The sequence below is a fragment of the Miniopterus natalensis genome, chromosome 19 (assembly GCF_054644295.1).
Source record: "Miniopterus natalensis isolate mMinNat1 chromosome 19, mMinNat1.hap1, whole genome shotgun sequence".
In the NCBI taxonomy this organism is placed as follows: Eukaryota; Metazoa; Chordata; class Mammalia; order Chiroptera; family Miniopteridae; genus Miniopterus; species Miniopterus natalensis.
Window position 1 is genome coordinate 10467301 of NC_142099.1, and position 16531 is coordinate 10483831.

Genomic DNA, 16531 nt, shown 5'->3' on the forward strand with positions numbered 1-16531 from the left:
TTCTTGCACAGCCATCTTAGCATCAAATACATATAAAAGCCTTCTCCTGGACATGAAGGTCTGAATATTTGTGCTTTTCCTAACCAAACACTGGATTTCCATCTGAGACTGTTTTTGAACTTGACAGGGCCTATTGGATATTTATGAAAAACTGAGAGTTGATAACCGTGAGGCTATAGGTTTAGATGTGCCCTTTATGCTTGTTGGGTGTTTTTTTAATAAAGTAACTGCTTTGCAGAGGGATCTTGTTATCTCTAAAGTAAAACAGATTAGGAAAGCTGTTTTTCAAAGGCATGAGAACGCATCCATTTCCAGATGTGTCAAAAACTACTGAATCACACTGTCAAAGGGTTACGTGGTTGAAGGCAGAAATCAGAAAGAAAGAAAAAATGGTATTTGCTCTGCTGTTAAATACAGAGTTCAGATTAGTTTGTGGATGTTCGTTCCTTTGACAAAATAACTGATGCACAAGTTTTTAGAACATATTTTCTAAACTGGAGACTTTTTCTGCTGGATCCTTAAACACAGAAGGGAGTATCAAATCTCCCGGAAATCTGGCAGACCACAGAATAGAATAATTTTTATTCCACAGATTTCATATCAATTGCTTCAAGGACACATGGGACATCATGGTCTATTTAGAGTTATAGTTGGCCTGACTTTTCTCTTGAGTGGATGTATTTAAATAAATACTGAATTGACTTTATAGTTTTACTCTAAATCAAAATGGAACATTCATGCTGTCACCTGCAGCAGCCCAAGGCAAAATGGAACTAGAAGTGAAAATGTAAGCAGTTATTCTCCTAAAAGAAAGAAGAACATTGTCCCTTTCTTGTTAGACATGATTAACTGCTCCCCTGGAAGCCCAGGGATGGTTCTCTTTGCCACAAATCTTATGCTTACCCCAAAATAAACTTTTTTGTAGGGTTTCTTCCACATTTCTGCTCTTTCTACATACATTCCCAGTTTCAAAATATGATGAAAATTCCCCCTTCAATTACATACACACACACACACACACACACATATTTACTAAGTTCCTACCATATGCTGGTGCTCGGGGTACAGTGAGGGGAATGTGACAAAGCTGTCCTCCAGGAATTCATGCTGGGGATGGAGAGACAGACATAAACAAATAGTATCAGGCAGCGATAAATCCCATGATTAAAATTAAAGCAGAGTATGAGGCAGAAGGCTTTTGAGGAGGTAACAATATGAATGAAGTAAGAGTTTGAAACACATGAATATTTCAGAGCGAAGCATGTGAGATGGAGAAAAACAAGGGCAAAGCCTCAAGACACAGCGAGCAGGCTGGTGAGTCTGGAGTGGGATGAGCAGGGGAGAGTGCAGGGAGGTGCATTTGGGGAGAGAGGCTGGAGCCCTTTCGTATATTACTTTATAGGTATTAATTTTCTATTCTAAGGGTGATAAAAAGGCAGGTTGGCTCGTGATTCAGCAGCACCACAAGTATCTTCCAAGATTCATCCCCTACTCCATTACTTTGGTCAGATTTGGAATATGCTATATACTGTATCTATTTCTCTATTAGAGATACACAATCACAAGAGCATATTGCAAATTCTGAGGTGTTCTCAGTAAAGATGCTTGTTTATCCATGTTAAACTAATTGATCATGGACCTCCTCTTTCTATGTAACATTGTTAACTTTAGGAATTATGAAAGCCTGGTGATGCAAAATCAGCAACGTGAATCTGTTCTCTCTCTGCATTCACATGGCTGTTTGCTCCACAGCCAAGGATCATAGTGTGCCTGACTCATGTTGGTCCGTGGTATGGTTCCGTGGAGTCCAGCTACCCATTCATTTAACTAACTTTTGTTAAACTCTATACATCTACAGATGCTCCTTAAATGCTTTTAGATTAATAAATGACTAATGAATGGAAGAAGAGCATTGCAGGATGGTGAAACCATACCATTTTCTCACCAGAGTGCATTTATCTGGTTGTTCTCTTTTCCATACATCCCCTGCCCCTGACCTAGTCTGTTACTCCCGAGATATGACCCACAGAATTTTGAAAAGGCTTTGTGATCCTTTTGATCTTTTGTGATCCTCTGGCAGCATGACAAGACAGACAGTGTGTACTAAACAGTTGATACCATTTAATTAATAAACATTTGCAACTCGTCAAGGTAAAGGTACATAGTTGTGAGTGGTGCAGTCTGAAGTCAGCATCTCTGATATGATTTAGGAATGTATATATAGGAAACTGGGTTCTTTTCAAAGGGATTAGTATCACTTTTCTAGATAGACACTGATTTAGAGTTATTGACACAAACACCTTTTTGGAGGCATGAAACATGCCTTTCAGGAATTACCTTTTCAGCACAGAAACATACATCATCTGGGCAACAAAAAGGCACAGCACTGACAAGGCAAGAACAAAGCCCAAACCCAACTGGATGTTGGTGTCTTTGATTTACAGAGCAGACCACGAACAGTGAGATCAAAGATGAAGCAGTCACAAAGCCCGACTCTCTTGAAAAGGTAAGAAATTGCTTTCCTAAAAGTGTAGAGACAAGTAAGATCATCGAAGAAAAACGTGACCCAGAATAAAAAACATTTAAAAAAAAAAGATGCTTGGCAAGAGAATGCAGATGCCAGAGAAGGAGGAAGATTATTCAGAAACCCCCAGACCAGCTCCAGCCGGAGAGAAAGGAGTTAATTTCACTCGTCCGATTAAGCAAAACTTCCAAGCTCCATGCTCCTCTCTAGACAATGTGGCTTGGCAACCTCACAAACACCTGCTGGCCATACAGCCCTGTAGAACCAATACTGTCTTGAAGTGAGTTCAGAAAACCTGCCTGTAATTGCTAACAGGACTCAGAAGAGTATAACCTAACAATAAAAATATTTAGATTATGTTGCCTATAAAAAAAAAGTCAAAGGCATACTCTTTCTGGCAGCAGGTCTCCTAAAATGTTGCCATATGGATTTATGCATATGCAGATTTCCCCAATTAGATGAAGTTCATGCCAGTTAGCTGATGAAGTCCAAAAGGGCTCCATTTGGACTTACACGTAGTAAAGTTGAAATTGTATTGTGTGATTTTTCAGAAACCCAAGAAGATGACTGTGGAAGCCGAGTTAGAGGACATACAGAAAACACAGCAGCGCAGCCTAACGGACTGGAGTTTTACTGAGCATTTTAAACCAAAAGTTGTGCTGCAGGTATTAATGGGCTGTGAGTTGGAGAGGTCGTGGTGTGATTCAGAACAGTTCACTCCTAAGTCACTCTCAGGCCTAGTGTGGATCAATATTCCCATTTACTTCAGCTATAAAATGAGTTATCCTCACATCAAGCTACACATGCCCAGAGAATCTCCAAAATAGTTTAAAATGTACTTTCCAAAAGGATGTTTTCATAAAATCTTTTAAGAAAAAGAGAAATGTATGTGACTGCTGCACATATTTTCTTAAAAAAATGTAAGGTGTTATTGGGAAGCAACCTCGTTTTTCCCCCCATATTGCCTGTCAGTTTTGTTCAGTTTTTGTAAAATGTCAGACTATTTTCTGATGCAGTTAAGCCAATGGAACCAGCCATAACTAACACTTATTGGGCACCTACCATATGCTAGACAATGGTTAATATGTATTTTAGTTCATTTAAGCCTCTCAATAATTCTATGAAGTAGAAACTGTGTAAATGGTAGGAAGCTGAGGCAGCTTGACCAGTAGTAACTTGTCCAAGGTCACATGGCTGGTAAGTGAGAGAAGCAGGGTATGGACCCAAGAAATCAGGCCCTTGCACTTGTGCCCTTAACCTCTATATTAACAAGTAATCCTAAAACGAACTCCTTTTGTTGCTTTTACATTTTGTGCAAAAAACTGTACTCTTTGTTGTTTTGTTTTTTAATTTCAATTTTACTTTTCTCAAAGTTTTATACCCACATGTTTAAAGCCAGAAAGTTCTATAAAGAGTCCTATGAAAAATAGCAGCTCCCTCCCACCTCCATATCTACATTCCTAGATGTAAAAACCTTCAAGCTATTTACCTTTTTCTTTTGTTACTTAAATTCAGTTATCTCTAAATAACAAGTATATTTTGTTTAGTTTTAGGCATTACCACCAACTGACTCCTTGTTGAGAAAACAGCTCTGCCCACCCTCATCCAACACACACACACACACACCACTCACACCAGCACTTCTCCTTGTCATTCTCTGACACTGTTAACTATAATTTTGGTTTGGGTCTATATTCAATATTTACTTTATTTCAATTGTATAATTGTTACTCATATGTAGTGTTGTATGATTACATTTCCTTTTCTGACACAATTTCTATTTTTCCTGGAGTTCATTCCCCATTTGTTTCATTTGTGTGTTTATTATACGTTTATCACTACTCATCCCCAAGCCCTCTACCAAAGAGTAAACCTCCTTTTAATACATTAAAAGCCTAACAAGTGTTCTATCAATTTTATCATCTAAGCAATATCTCTGCCATATGCCCTGAACTCCCGCTTGCCCTCTGGGCCTGCTGCACAGCTGTGGTCTGGGGAGCTCCCTTTACTGGATCATCCCGGCCCTCCTTTGCCTCTCTTTCCAGTTAGATACTCTGTTTCCTGAATCCTAAGTCGTCTTCTCTCTTGACTTACTCTCCTTTTGTAGGGGACCACCTCTTCCGGTGGCTTCTTGAATTAAGATAGATAGCAGGTAAATTATTGAGGCGTTGGATGTTTGAAGACATCTTAATTCTACCCTTACATTTGACTGACAGTTTAGCTTTATGTAAAATGCTAAGTTAAAAAGCATTTTCCCTCAAAAACTTTGAAGGCATTCCTCAATGGTCTTCCAGCTACCTGGGTTCTCCTTGAAAACAATCAGTGAAATTCTGAGTCCTGATCAGTTGTTTCAGGCCACCTGTTCCTGGCCTGGAGGGTCTAAGACCGTCTCTCTGTCCCAGTGGCCTGGACTTGCTGCTGATGCTGCTCCGAGTGCTTCTAGTCCGAGCATTGCACTGATGAGCCCAGTGCAGTCTGGACACTCCTGTCTTTATATTCTGGAAGGTGTGCTATAAACATTTCTTTGACAATCTTTTCCCTTCATTTTTTCTATCCTTTCTTCCTCTGACTACTATAATTCTGGTGTTGGACTTCCTAGACTGAACTTCCAATTTCATGAGCTTTTCCCTCCTGCTTTCCAGCACTTTGTCTTTTTGTTCTGGGCATATGGCTCAGCTTTCATTCAGTTCTTCCACTGAGTCTTCTAGCTCTGGTATCATCATTTTAATTTTCTAAAGTTCTATTTATAATTTTATATTACCTTTTTATAGTATCCTGTTCACGTTCCCTAAAACCATATCTTCTCTTATCTCCATAAGGATATTAAAGCCCTTTGAAGTCTTAGTGTTTTCTCCCTGCAGTGTCTCTTTTTTCTCAAGTTCTTTTGGGGAGTTATTTTTGGTCTCCATTTTTCATATTAGAGAGCAATATCTACTGATATCTGCCTCTTTGTTCATATTAATAACCAGACACTAAAATATGACAGGAAGTGCTGCATGAGGTCAGGGGTGAGGAGTTGTCAATAACTGAGCTTCATCACTGGTGACTTGGCTGGGTGGTTTTCTTGAGAGACCCATCAGTGTTGGTATGTTAGATCTGTTCTCTTGGGCCATTTAGATTCTCTAGGAAAAAAATCTAATTTCCTGTCTGAAAGACATAACTTGCCTGTCAGGGTTTTGGGAGCTGAGTAATGGGGGGAAGGCAGTTCGTCTTCTTACCAAGTCAGTCTCTAGATCTGCATTGCCCAATGTGGTCCCCACTAGTCACATGTAGCTTCTGATACTTGAAATGTAGCAAGTTCAAATGGAGATGTGTTATAAGTATGCTATGTATGATATATCTATATATAACTATATAAATGCTATGCACACCAGATTTCAAAGACAATATAAAAAAGTAATAGATCTCATTAACAGTTTTTATATTGACTATGTATTGAAATGATAATATTTTAAAATATAGCTACTTTAAAATTACATGTGGCTCACATTTGTGGCTCATCTTATTTTCTATTGAACAATGCCAAATTAGACTTTTATACAATTCCTTTTTTTTATGCGATACACTTGAAACAAGTACAAAAAAATAATGAAAGTAAACTTTAATTGAAAAATTAAACCTAAAACACACAGATAAATAAAGAAATAAACTCTCAAGCTCCACACTAGCATAACCGCCTCCAAATTCCACTGGAACTTCTGAAAGCATCTCAAAGTCGCCGTCCCACATGAAGCTCAGAATTTTCCCACCTAAGCATGTTTCTGCCCTCACCCGTCTCAGAAAAGGTCACCATCAAAGCAAAAGGCTAGGAGTCATCCTTTATTTCAGCTCTTCCTTTATCCCACGTGCGATGCAGCAGGTTGTGGGGGGTATTCCTCAAAATATGCCTGCGAGGCCCTCGCCAGCCCACGGCTGCCACGCCAGCCGGCCACCAGCGTCCGCTCCGCGGCGGGCCCGCCATCCTCTGCTCGTCAGCTGTCCCCCCGACTCCACCCAGAACAGCTCGGAACTGCAGAATGACCCAGAAAACTCATCAGATGTTAGAGGACGATCTTATGTGTCTTGTTCATTTTTGTTTCCCTAGAACCTGCACAGTGCCTGGCATACAGTAGGTGTTCATTTTTATGAAAGAAATTAACTAAATTAGTTAACGAGACCAACAGTATTAATCAGAATAATAGGTAAGAGCCCAGATGTGAAAAAAGAGAGGAAAGAAATGAAAACAAAACATTATAAAATGAAAACAAACATTGATTGAGAGGAACTGTAGCTCAGAAACTTAGTCCTGTGTATCCCAGCAGCCAAAGTGAGAGTGAAAACATAGGTCGTAGAGCTCTTTAATAGAAGGAAGGTTACATGTCAATCAGAAATAGACGTATTATTTGTTTGAGGGGGTTAAAGTCAAAAGAATTTGCCTTTCAAAAAAAGTTAAGTAATAAATAGTGCCCTGCATTAAAATTAATGCAAATATGTTCACTACATGTGTATTTTTTATAAAGGCTCTCAGAGAGCAGATGTAAAAGTTTGAATGCTGCTCCATAAAGGCACTCCGCGAGGGACGAGATTGGAGAAGTCAGTGTATTACTTCGGCTGTGCTCCCCGTGTAAAATTGACGGCAAAAGTGAAACAGTTCTCTCCCAACATAATATGCAATTCCATGCCCTTATGTCATCCAGGCAGCAGAGAGCTGAAAGCTGCCTACACCAGATTGGCATTGACGATGAAAGCAGAAAACAAAACCCCACTGCTGTCTATTTTCCTGTGGGCATCATTCCCAGGTTGATTGGCATGAAAAGGAGACAGGACAACAAGCTGCCTGCTGTGCCCCTCTCCTGGGGCTGTGATCGCAGCGCGTGCTGTGGGTAGAACGCTTTGGAAAAGGCCAGGGTGGGAGTGAGGCAGAAACAGTATGTGTCAGAAAGACTGCTCTCCTCCTTTCTCTGTACACAGCCTGGCGCAGCAGAGAGCACTCTGTGGGGTGGACACGGTGACACTGAGAGCCAAAAGAGCTGGGAGCCCAGCCACCGGGATTTACGAACTCTGTGTCCTTGGACACATCTCTTATCTTCTCTCAGCCCCAATTTATTCTTAAAAAAACAAGGATTTAAAAAGATGATAATACCTATTTATCTGGGGTTTTTAACAGTAATAAAATGAGATGATCTATGTGAAAGCATGGAAAACGTTAAATTAATAACTGCTCAGCCTTAATGGAAAACACTTGAGCAAATGCCTCTATGTTTGGAGCCTAGTACTTGTTTTTCTTTAAGAACTCCTGAAATGCTCCAAAAAATATCTACCACTGATGCTCTCACCCTGACTAACGGTGTGGAGACAAGGGGAAAGAGAGTAGGGGACAGAGAGATGCTCTAGCAGGAGACCCTTCCCTTGGAAAAAAATGACACAACAATGCAATTATTTTTATTTTCAGGTTCTTCAAGAAGCCAGTCAGCAATACAAGTGCATAGATTCTTATTACCACACCCAAGACAACTCCTTACTTTTAGTCTTTCATAACCCAATGAGCAGGCAACGTCTGCACTGTGAACACTGGAATGTTGCTCTTCACTCCAACGTTGGATTCAGGTAACCAACTTCCCTGGTCTACTTAGCCACCTTAGTTTAGTTAGCTTGTTAGTTACTTACTTAGATTTTATTTCCTTAGCCTAAGCTAGGTGGTCCAGCTCAATGAATGCATTTGTGTGGTAGTGTAGATTCAGTTCAGCTCACTGAGTTGAGTATCTGAAGTGTGCCAGCCTCTGTGATAAGCGCTGAAAGAAGACATCACTCCTGGCCTCCTTAAGTCCAGTGGAAATGTTACTACCTTACATTTGACTTCTTTAGACTCCAATAAAACTGCCTCTGAAAGATTCCAGGTAGGAACTACAAAACATGACATTCTGCATGCTGGTTTGAGGTAACTCCATTTGACTTGGGAAAGACTCACAGGTAGGGCAACTGAGTGACATATCAACACAGCGGTCAGGCTCCCAGCGAACTGAGACCTCTAGGAATCACTGATTTTTTTCTTCCAAGCTCCTTAGTTATTTCTTTACTATCTTGAAACTTTGCTCTGTCTTTTCATTAATAACAAGGGCATTTCATTATATTTTTAATACTGTTTAATCTATACCCAGTATTTATTATTTGTATAGCAGTGTCTTAGTCAGAAGGGCTACAGAAAGACATAGAGAATGGGCATAGAGAATAGCTAGGGAAACAGGTGGTGTGTACACATACACAAGAACATACCTTCTGAAGTCATAAAATTATTTTTTCACTAAGGCACATAGTAGGTGGACCAAGCTAGTATCTTGAACTATTAATCTGAGTCTTTTTTTCTATGCTTTGTTTTTTATTGCCAATAATAATACTTTTCTAATCTTTTTTTGCTGACTGGGACTTCCAATGTAATTTTGAGAAGGGATCCTTGTGTTGTTCCAGGTTTTTAATATTTAACTGTTAAATATATACTTTTGCTGTAGGATTTATGTTAGCGTCGTCCCCCTCCCCCCCCCGCTACTACTTATGTGAGTTCTTAATCACAAATTGTAAGTCATATCAAATGATTTTTTGTATCAATTTAGGTATTAAGATTTTTTTCCTTTAATCTATGAACATGCTAAATTTCATTAATAGGTATTCTAGTGTTCAACCAACCCTGTATTCCCATGAGCAGTGTAGTTTGTTCTTTATGTTATCTGTTTAATAAATTGCTGTGTCTGCTTTGCTAATGTATTGTTTAGAACATTTGCATCTGTATTTGTGGGCAAGATTATGCTATAATCTTCCCTTCTTCAAATGTTCTTGTCTGGTCTGGGGATTGAGATTATCTTAGCCTTATAAATTATCTGGGGGGAGTTCTCCCTTTTTATCTCTATTTTTTGATTTTCTGAAAGAGTTTGTGCAAGACTGTGATATACGTTCCTTTGGTGTTTGGTAGAACTTGCAGATAAAAATATCTGACCCTAGGGCCCTGGGACTGGGTAGCTCCATTGGTGAGAGCATAGTCCCAATATGCCAAGGTCGTGGGTTCGTTCTCTGGTCAGGGCACGTATGAGAGGCAACGAATGAGTCCATAAATAAGAGAAACAACAAATCATTGTCTCTCTCTCTCTCTCTCTGCCTTCCTCTCTATCTCTCTAAAAACAACCCATCAATAGAAAAAAGTATGCATAGCACTTAGTTAAAAATAATCAGTATAAATAGGATGAATGGATTTGGGAACACATGTGGCCAACTCCTGGTAAGTAACAGCTCTCTGATGTGAGCACAGATGCAGGAGCAGCTTAGGGCATAGTATTGAGGATGTGAGTATTCAGAGGGCCAGTAAATTTGATAGCTAGACTGGAGTGTTTCAGTTAATCCAGTAATCAGTTAGCTGACGGTCAATTAAAAGTTTCCATAGTTCTATAAAATTTCCCTAATATGAGATTGTACCATAAAATTCACCAGCTCATGGTGTTGAGAGAGACTTTTTCTCCAAACTGTCATCAGCTCTTGGTATTATCAAACTTGTTAATCCTTGACTTGGTGGAGATATCTCATTTTTAAAATTTACATGTCTTTAATTGTGAATGAAGTTGGGAATTTTTCATATTCTGTGTATTTGCATTTGACTCCTTTGTACAAAACACATCCAAGGTGTTTCCAAGTCTGTTACATGGGCAATTTAGCATCAATTCATCTTGAAAAGTTCCCTTGCTCAGTCAGTGTCTTAAGTAGTTATTGACTTTAATAATCACTCAGCTGCCATCTGCTCTTCTTTACCTTTTTAAGGAATTTTTTGGAACTGGTTGCAAAATCCATCCAAGATTGGATCATAAAAGAAGAAGCTATGTATCAGGAATCTAAAATGGCTGAGGAGCTCTCTAAGAGCAAGGCCGAGATGGAACTGAGATCTTCCTTTGGTGGCAAAGTTGTTCCTCCTAACAAAATGTTTGCTCCTAAAAAATCCAATAGTAAGTAAGCTGTTGAACATGAACATGAAGTGCAAAGACATTCTCTTATTTCTTAGTGTAACCAAAACTGAATATTTTAGGATTAAAAAGAGTTGCCTGCAAAATTGCTGTGCCTCTTCGCCTTCTCTAGAAACTAGAATAACTGCATTTCAAGTGTGATGAGGTCACACCCGAGTGGAATAGGGACCCCATGTCCTGCTAGGGCTGGGAGCTTCTGTCTATTGTACAGAGCAGGTGTGATGTTAGACTTGCTGACTATATCTCAGGTAAATTCAGAGTCAGTGTGTCTCCATTAGAATAATTATAGATTCCAAAAGTGAGGTAAAAACAAGATCTTCCTTAGAAGAGCAAACAGAAGAGTCCCAAGATGAGCCCGGGGTAGGAATCTAAAATTAAATGGGAAAGGGACTCTTGGGGGCCTGTGGCAGGGACTTGACAGGACGTTGGATCACTATCTTTGTTTCTATTGTTGGTCATTTCCATGGCTTTGATGCTGTCAGGAGAAGGGAGAAGAAGGTGACAAAGAGGAAAGAACCTCGATTTAAAAAGTGAAGCACTGAGGAAATTCATCTGGGAAGTAAGGGAACTTCACCGGGTCTGCTCAAAGAGAGTGGGCTCCAAGTTAATGAAACTCATTATTGCTAACAGCCCAAGTTGACAGGTTTCTTATCAAGAAGCAAAGCTATATAATTTCCAGCGTTTCTGCAACCTCATTAATTACCAGAGGAATTTGTGCTTGGTTTGATTCTAAAATAAAACTTAGCAAACCAAGCTGATGATGAATCACTCACGGTCCCCCAAAATGGTTCTCCAATATAACCCATCCGTCAGCTGGGCCTTCCTCCTGATGGGGGCTCAGCAGGAGAACACTAAGTGTAATAGCAGGGTAATGGATGGCACTATATAAAAAAGAAATGTAGGGCCACCCCCTCTGGGTGCCTAAGGAAATCCAGAAAGTGGCCAGTTTGGGGTTGGAAACATCTGGTAGGTACTGCATTCGGGCAGAGCCCTCTCAAGTCGGGAAAGATGTAAACCTTCCAAACAGAATGACTGCAGATGGCAAGAGGAGGCTTCAGTATGGAGAGAAATTTAGATTTGTCCTGTGCGGTCCTAGGATTAACCGGTTAAAGCTCTGGGGGGAGAGAGTCCATTTCAATAAAAGCTTTAAATTCTCAACATTCTGCGCTGGAATTGGCCGCCTCCTGGTCGGCGAGCTCCGCAGGCCATGGGGAGCCCGCGCGGAGGGGGCGAGGGAATTCGGGGTGAGTGAGCAGGGGTGACTTGGTAGCCTTTGCTCGCCCCTGCAGCCTGGACATTCGGCCCTTCTCTGAAACTTTACTTTAGGGAATTACTAAGAAGTTGAATTTTCTCTGGTCATAGGAATGAGCAAAACAGAGCTAACAGATCAAGAAAAAGACAAAGAAAAGGAACAGGAGAAAGAGAAAGACAAAGAGAAGGACAAGATGCCTTTCGTCTTAGAAGGTTCTCTGAAGGTACAAGGACAGAAAAAAATGACACTGGGTCGTCACAGATCCAGAAAGTTGTGACAGCTTGTGTGGCCTAAGAGGAAGTGATCTGCTCAACATTCAGAAATAATCGAACCTGTAACGAAAGGACAGCCTGCCTACCGGCTGCCTCCCCTGCCAGACCATGAGCCTGGAAGGGAAGCTTGTCCTTCATTGTCATGTAAACAGAACCCAGGGCAGCGCCTTGTTCAGATGTGTCACACTCTCTGCTTCTGTGGCAGCTGTCTGTTTTGTTTGCATATTTTCAATTGGAATTTTTAGTTATAAAAGTAATATATGCTTTTTACAATAAAGCAAAGCTATCCTGGCTCTCCTAGACCCCAGAAATAGGAAAGATTAACGACTTTGTGTTTTCTGTGCTCGTACAGCTGCATGCACAGGTAGAAAGAGGGTTTTCATTTGCTGGGTTTGGGTTTAGATTTGGTATGGTTTTTCACTCTGCTATATGCTTTCTTGTTCTTAGTAACATATCATGAATATTACTTTCAGGCAATATGTAGAGAGATCTTATTTTCATAGCAATATGTTAGTCTATAATTTAGATGTACTTGAATTTATGAAATAATTCCCTTATTAGTAAGTACCATTTATGTTTCTATATAGAACTATATAACTTTTATGTAGTCAAATCAATCATTTTGGGCCAAAATTTAACAGACACAATAACACATTTTGGCAAACACATGCAGTAACGTGAATTCTCACGCAGCGCTGGGCGAGAGAAAGGGAATCGAGGGTGACCCCAAGGTTTCTCGTTCAGCACTTAGCTTTGTCAGATGCCACCTAGGAAAACCATATTGTGCGTTCTCCCAAGTGGACCTGAATGGGGTACAATTGCTTTTAAAATCCTGCTGCAATTTCTGATGGTTCACAGGCCTGGAAAGAAGAGCAAGATCGGTTAGCAGAAGAGGAGCGCTTGAAGGAAGAGAAGAAAGCAGAAAAGAAGAGCAAGGACGGCGGCAGGAAGAAAGGCAAAGAGAAGGCAGAGAAAGAAGAGAGCAGGGTCTTAAAGAAGAAATCCGTTTTCAAGGAGAAATCCAAAGAGCAGATAAAGCTCCTTGATATTCCAGAGACGGCAACCCTTCCAGAGCCAGAGCCTGAGCCTGAGATCATTTACCCGGTAAAGGCAATTTTCTGATAAGCTTTATTGGGTCATTAAGAATCACTTGGTGGGGAAAATGCAGCTTCTGCGGCAACAGGAGGCTCCCAGTCTTTACTACCCCTGCAAAGGCCTTGAGCTGCTTCTAGTGCGTGACCTCAGACCCGCAGTCCACCCTGATACCTGGGACCTCCTTTGTAGTCTCCAGGATAGGACACCCTCTGGCCAGTTTTTCTTGAGTGCCATGAAGCTAGGTTACTAAGGACAGTAAAGATGGAAATTTGACACAAAAGCACTTTTAGGTTTCTGTAAATGAGCAACTGACGGGTCAGAGGTTGGCCTTATCTAGATGACAGGACTTGACCTTTGGTTGCCTCTCTGTAGGCACCATGTTTTTTGCTCATTAGTTTTTATAAAACCTCCCTTTGCCAATCTGTCCCTCAAGCAGTTTTAGGAGTAAAAGTCATTGGGGGGGGGGGATGGGAGTGGGAGGGGAGATGGAAAGAGATATAAGCAGCCCTTGTCCTTTCTAGCTAACAGTGACTTGGCACTGAGTTAGCAACACTTAGTCAAAACTGTCTTTAATATTTTCATGTGTTAAAGTGGAAATACCACCCAATGAATCAGTTAGTTCACTTTAAACAGAAAACTCACAGCCAATGAAAGAGAAATTGATTTCTTCTTGCACCGCCCTGGCGATGCAATGGTTTGATTTTCACTGGGTTATGAGAGTGCTCCAGTGAACAGAATTTAAAATCATGGACCACCTTTAATTCTGCCTGTCATTGTAACATGACAGGAGGTGCTAAAGGTCATGTGGGTGCTGGCCTCTGAGTCTACAGTGACAGACAAATCATTCAGCACAAATTAAGTGTATAGCAACTTTCATTGGTTCAGCTGTTGAGTTCATTTTTGTCGATAGCAGTTCCACACTCAGAGCATGATGTTTTCTCTTTTAGTTCCGTGGATACAATATGGGAGATATACCCATCCAGGTCTCGGGAACAGATTATTACCTGTATCCTTCAGATGGAGGACAGATTGAAGTAGAAAAGACAACATTTGAAAAAGGTACATTTTGAAAGCAGCTGGTTAATGGCTGGGAAGCTGTTGGCCTGTTTCAGGTCAGCTTGGTCCCTGTGCTCCTGAGCGTGATAAGTGAGAGTGGTCATGTGCCCAGGCCATTCAGCATTTCCAGACTCACGTTCTTCTGTTGTAACTGACTGTGAGGCACAAGCCGCCTGAGAGGTTAGCTGGCACACACAAGTAGAAAGTTCCAGTTAAAATATTTAAATACTTCTATGCCATTGGGAAATAGTATAGTAGTAACTGCAGTAAACAAATAGTTAATAATATTAATTACAACACAGTGTTATCCCGGAAGCCAAGCACATACTGTTAGTTTAGAGCACATTTCTTCCTTCCCTCCTTCCCTCCTTCCCTCCTTCCCTCCTTCCCTCTTTCCCTCCTTCCCTCCTTCCCTCCTTCCCTCCCTCCTTCCCTCCTTCCCTCCTTCCCTCCTTCCCTCCTTCCCTCCCTCCCTTCCTTCCTTCCTTCCGCCTAGTGACTATCGATTTAAGGAGGAGATCATTGCACACGTTAGATGCGATTCCCTACGTGAAATCGTGACACGAGTGGAAGCATCATTAGAGAGTAGCTGCCACTATCGAATAAAGGATCACACCAATGACTGTTAAACCGAGAAGGCCTGTCCTGACCTGGTGGCTCATTTGGTTAGAGCGTCCTCCTGTGCAACAGAAGGTTGTGGGTCGATCCCCGGCCCGGGCACATACCTGGGCTGCGGGTCGATCCCTGGCCCAGGCACACACAGGAGGCAGCGAGCGGGGCTCCTCTCTCCCTCCAATAAAGCCGCGCCCCCGGAGCTTCCCGGGCATCACCAGCCCACCTCCCATCTCCTCGCCCCTCCCCAGGCTCCACTTTCATCAAAGTGAAGGTGAGAAAGGACAAGCACAACTTCATAATTCACTTAAGAGACCCGAAGAAAACTGCAAACAAGGAGAAAGCAGCGGCCTCCTCCTCCTCTTCAGAAGACGAGGGAGGGGACAGCGCGCGCTGGCCCTCGGCCAAGCCAGGTGAGCGGAGTCCCCGTGGGACAGGGCCTGTCGCCCTGGCCGCACTCGGTCCCTAAGGCGATGCAGCGCCGACTCACCGGCCCACTGCGGGCTGCTCGCTCGCCTGCGCTCTGGGCGCCAGCTTTTGGTGGCAGTTGTCGCACAGCCTTCCTCGCCCGGCACCCTTATCTAGAAACACTGAGCTGCGGCGCCCGCTCTGCCTGAGTCTTGGGCGCGCTTGTCTCGGGCCCTCACTAACGGCCCGTGGGGCCTCTCTCAGTGTTCTCTGCAGATGAGGGCCCCCTGTGCTTTGTTACCTCGCTCTCCCAGCCGTGTCAAATTTCCCAGGCTGCAGGGACAAGAGAAAAATCCTAAGTTTGGCCATGAGAGCCTCTCCCTGCCTGTAGGCGAGGCTTCCAAGTGGATGGCCATTGACTGTACACCACGACTCTCGCTGAAAATACCCTTTAACCTCTCCAGGCAGCACCCGATGGGGACAGTCACTGCTTCTTGTCCAACGTGATGTGGGTTGTACCTGAAAAAGGAGATGAGTTCATTAATAAAATATTTTGGACTCAAGTTAGTAATAAGAACCATAACTAAATCTTGCTAATAAATTTAGTTATGGTCACAGTATTTTTTCAAACTCAAGAACACAATGTTTGACAGGTTAGAATGTACCCAGGAATTTAAAACACAAAGTTTTAAATTGTTTTTATTGATATAAAATATATGGTTTATTATAAAATATTAGGAAATATAGGACTATTTAAAGAAGATAACAGTGGCCAGTAACTCTCCCACACCAGCAGTAACCACTATTCATAGTGCGTTTCTTTACCTTATCATGAGCATTTTCTTATTCATTAAATACTCTTTGAAAACAAGCTTTTTAAATGATTTCCTATTAAATCATTGGTATATATATCATAAGTTACTTGGTTGTATTCATGTTTTTGCATATTTAGCTGACTTTCACTGCGTTTTGCTTACATTTCTTTTTAATAGAAGGGAAATGTCCTTGACTCACTTTTGTCTTTCAGAAGACTCAAATGCACAGAGTAAAGCTGTCAGCAAGTTTGGGTCTTTTTCTGCCACTTTGGAAAATGGAATCTGCCTCTCAATAAGTTACTACGGATCTAGTGGGAACGTGCCAGGTGAAACAGATACAGCAGAAAGGATGAGTGTCCCCTGACCAAGGGCGTCCTCCCATCCTCAGTCCGCTCACTAGTTGATAAACACGTTCTGGTTTAATGCCCTCGTTTCCTGAAGGGTGGGAGTATGTGTGTGTGTGTGTGTGTGTGTGTTCAGATATGTGTGTGTATGTACAGTACACACATATACATATG

The 16531-nt window shown here is 41.6% G+C and overlaps 1 protein-coding gene across 1 annotated transcript in view; it reads left to right on the top strand.

The window, feature by feature from the left end:
• Positions 1–16531, top strand: part of SPAG17 (sperm associated antigen 17) — a 115319-nt gene that overhangs the window by 58137 nt on the left and 40651 nt on the right. Inside the window, exons 16-25 of the mRNA XM_087828160.1 lie at positions 2445–2506; positions 3076–3189; positions 7956–8110; positions 10304–10489; positions 11757–11761; positions 11866–11978; positions 12886–13131; positions 14070–14181; positions 15042–15203; positions 16226–16339. Coding sequence (XP_087684286.1) covers positions 2445–2506; positions 3076–3189; positions 7956–8110; positions 10304–10489; positions 11757–11761; positions 11866–11978; positions 12886–13131; positions 14070–14181; positions 15042–15203; positions 16226–16339 — 1269 coding nt within the window. The remainder of the gene's footprint in view (positions 1–2444; positions 2507–3075; positions 3190–7955; positions 8111–10303; positions 10490–11756; positions 11762–11865; positions 11979–12885; positions 13132–14069; positions 14182–15041; positions 15204–16225; positions 16340–16531) is intronic.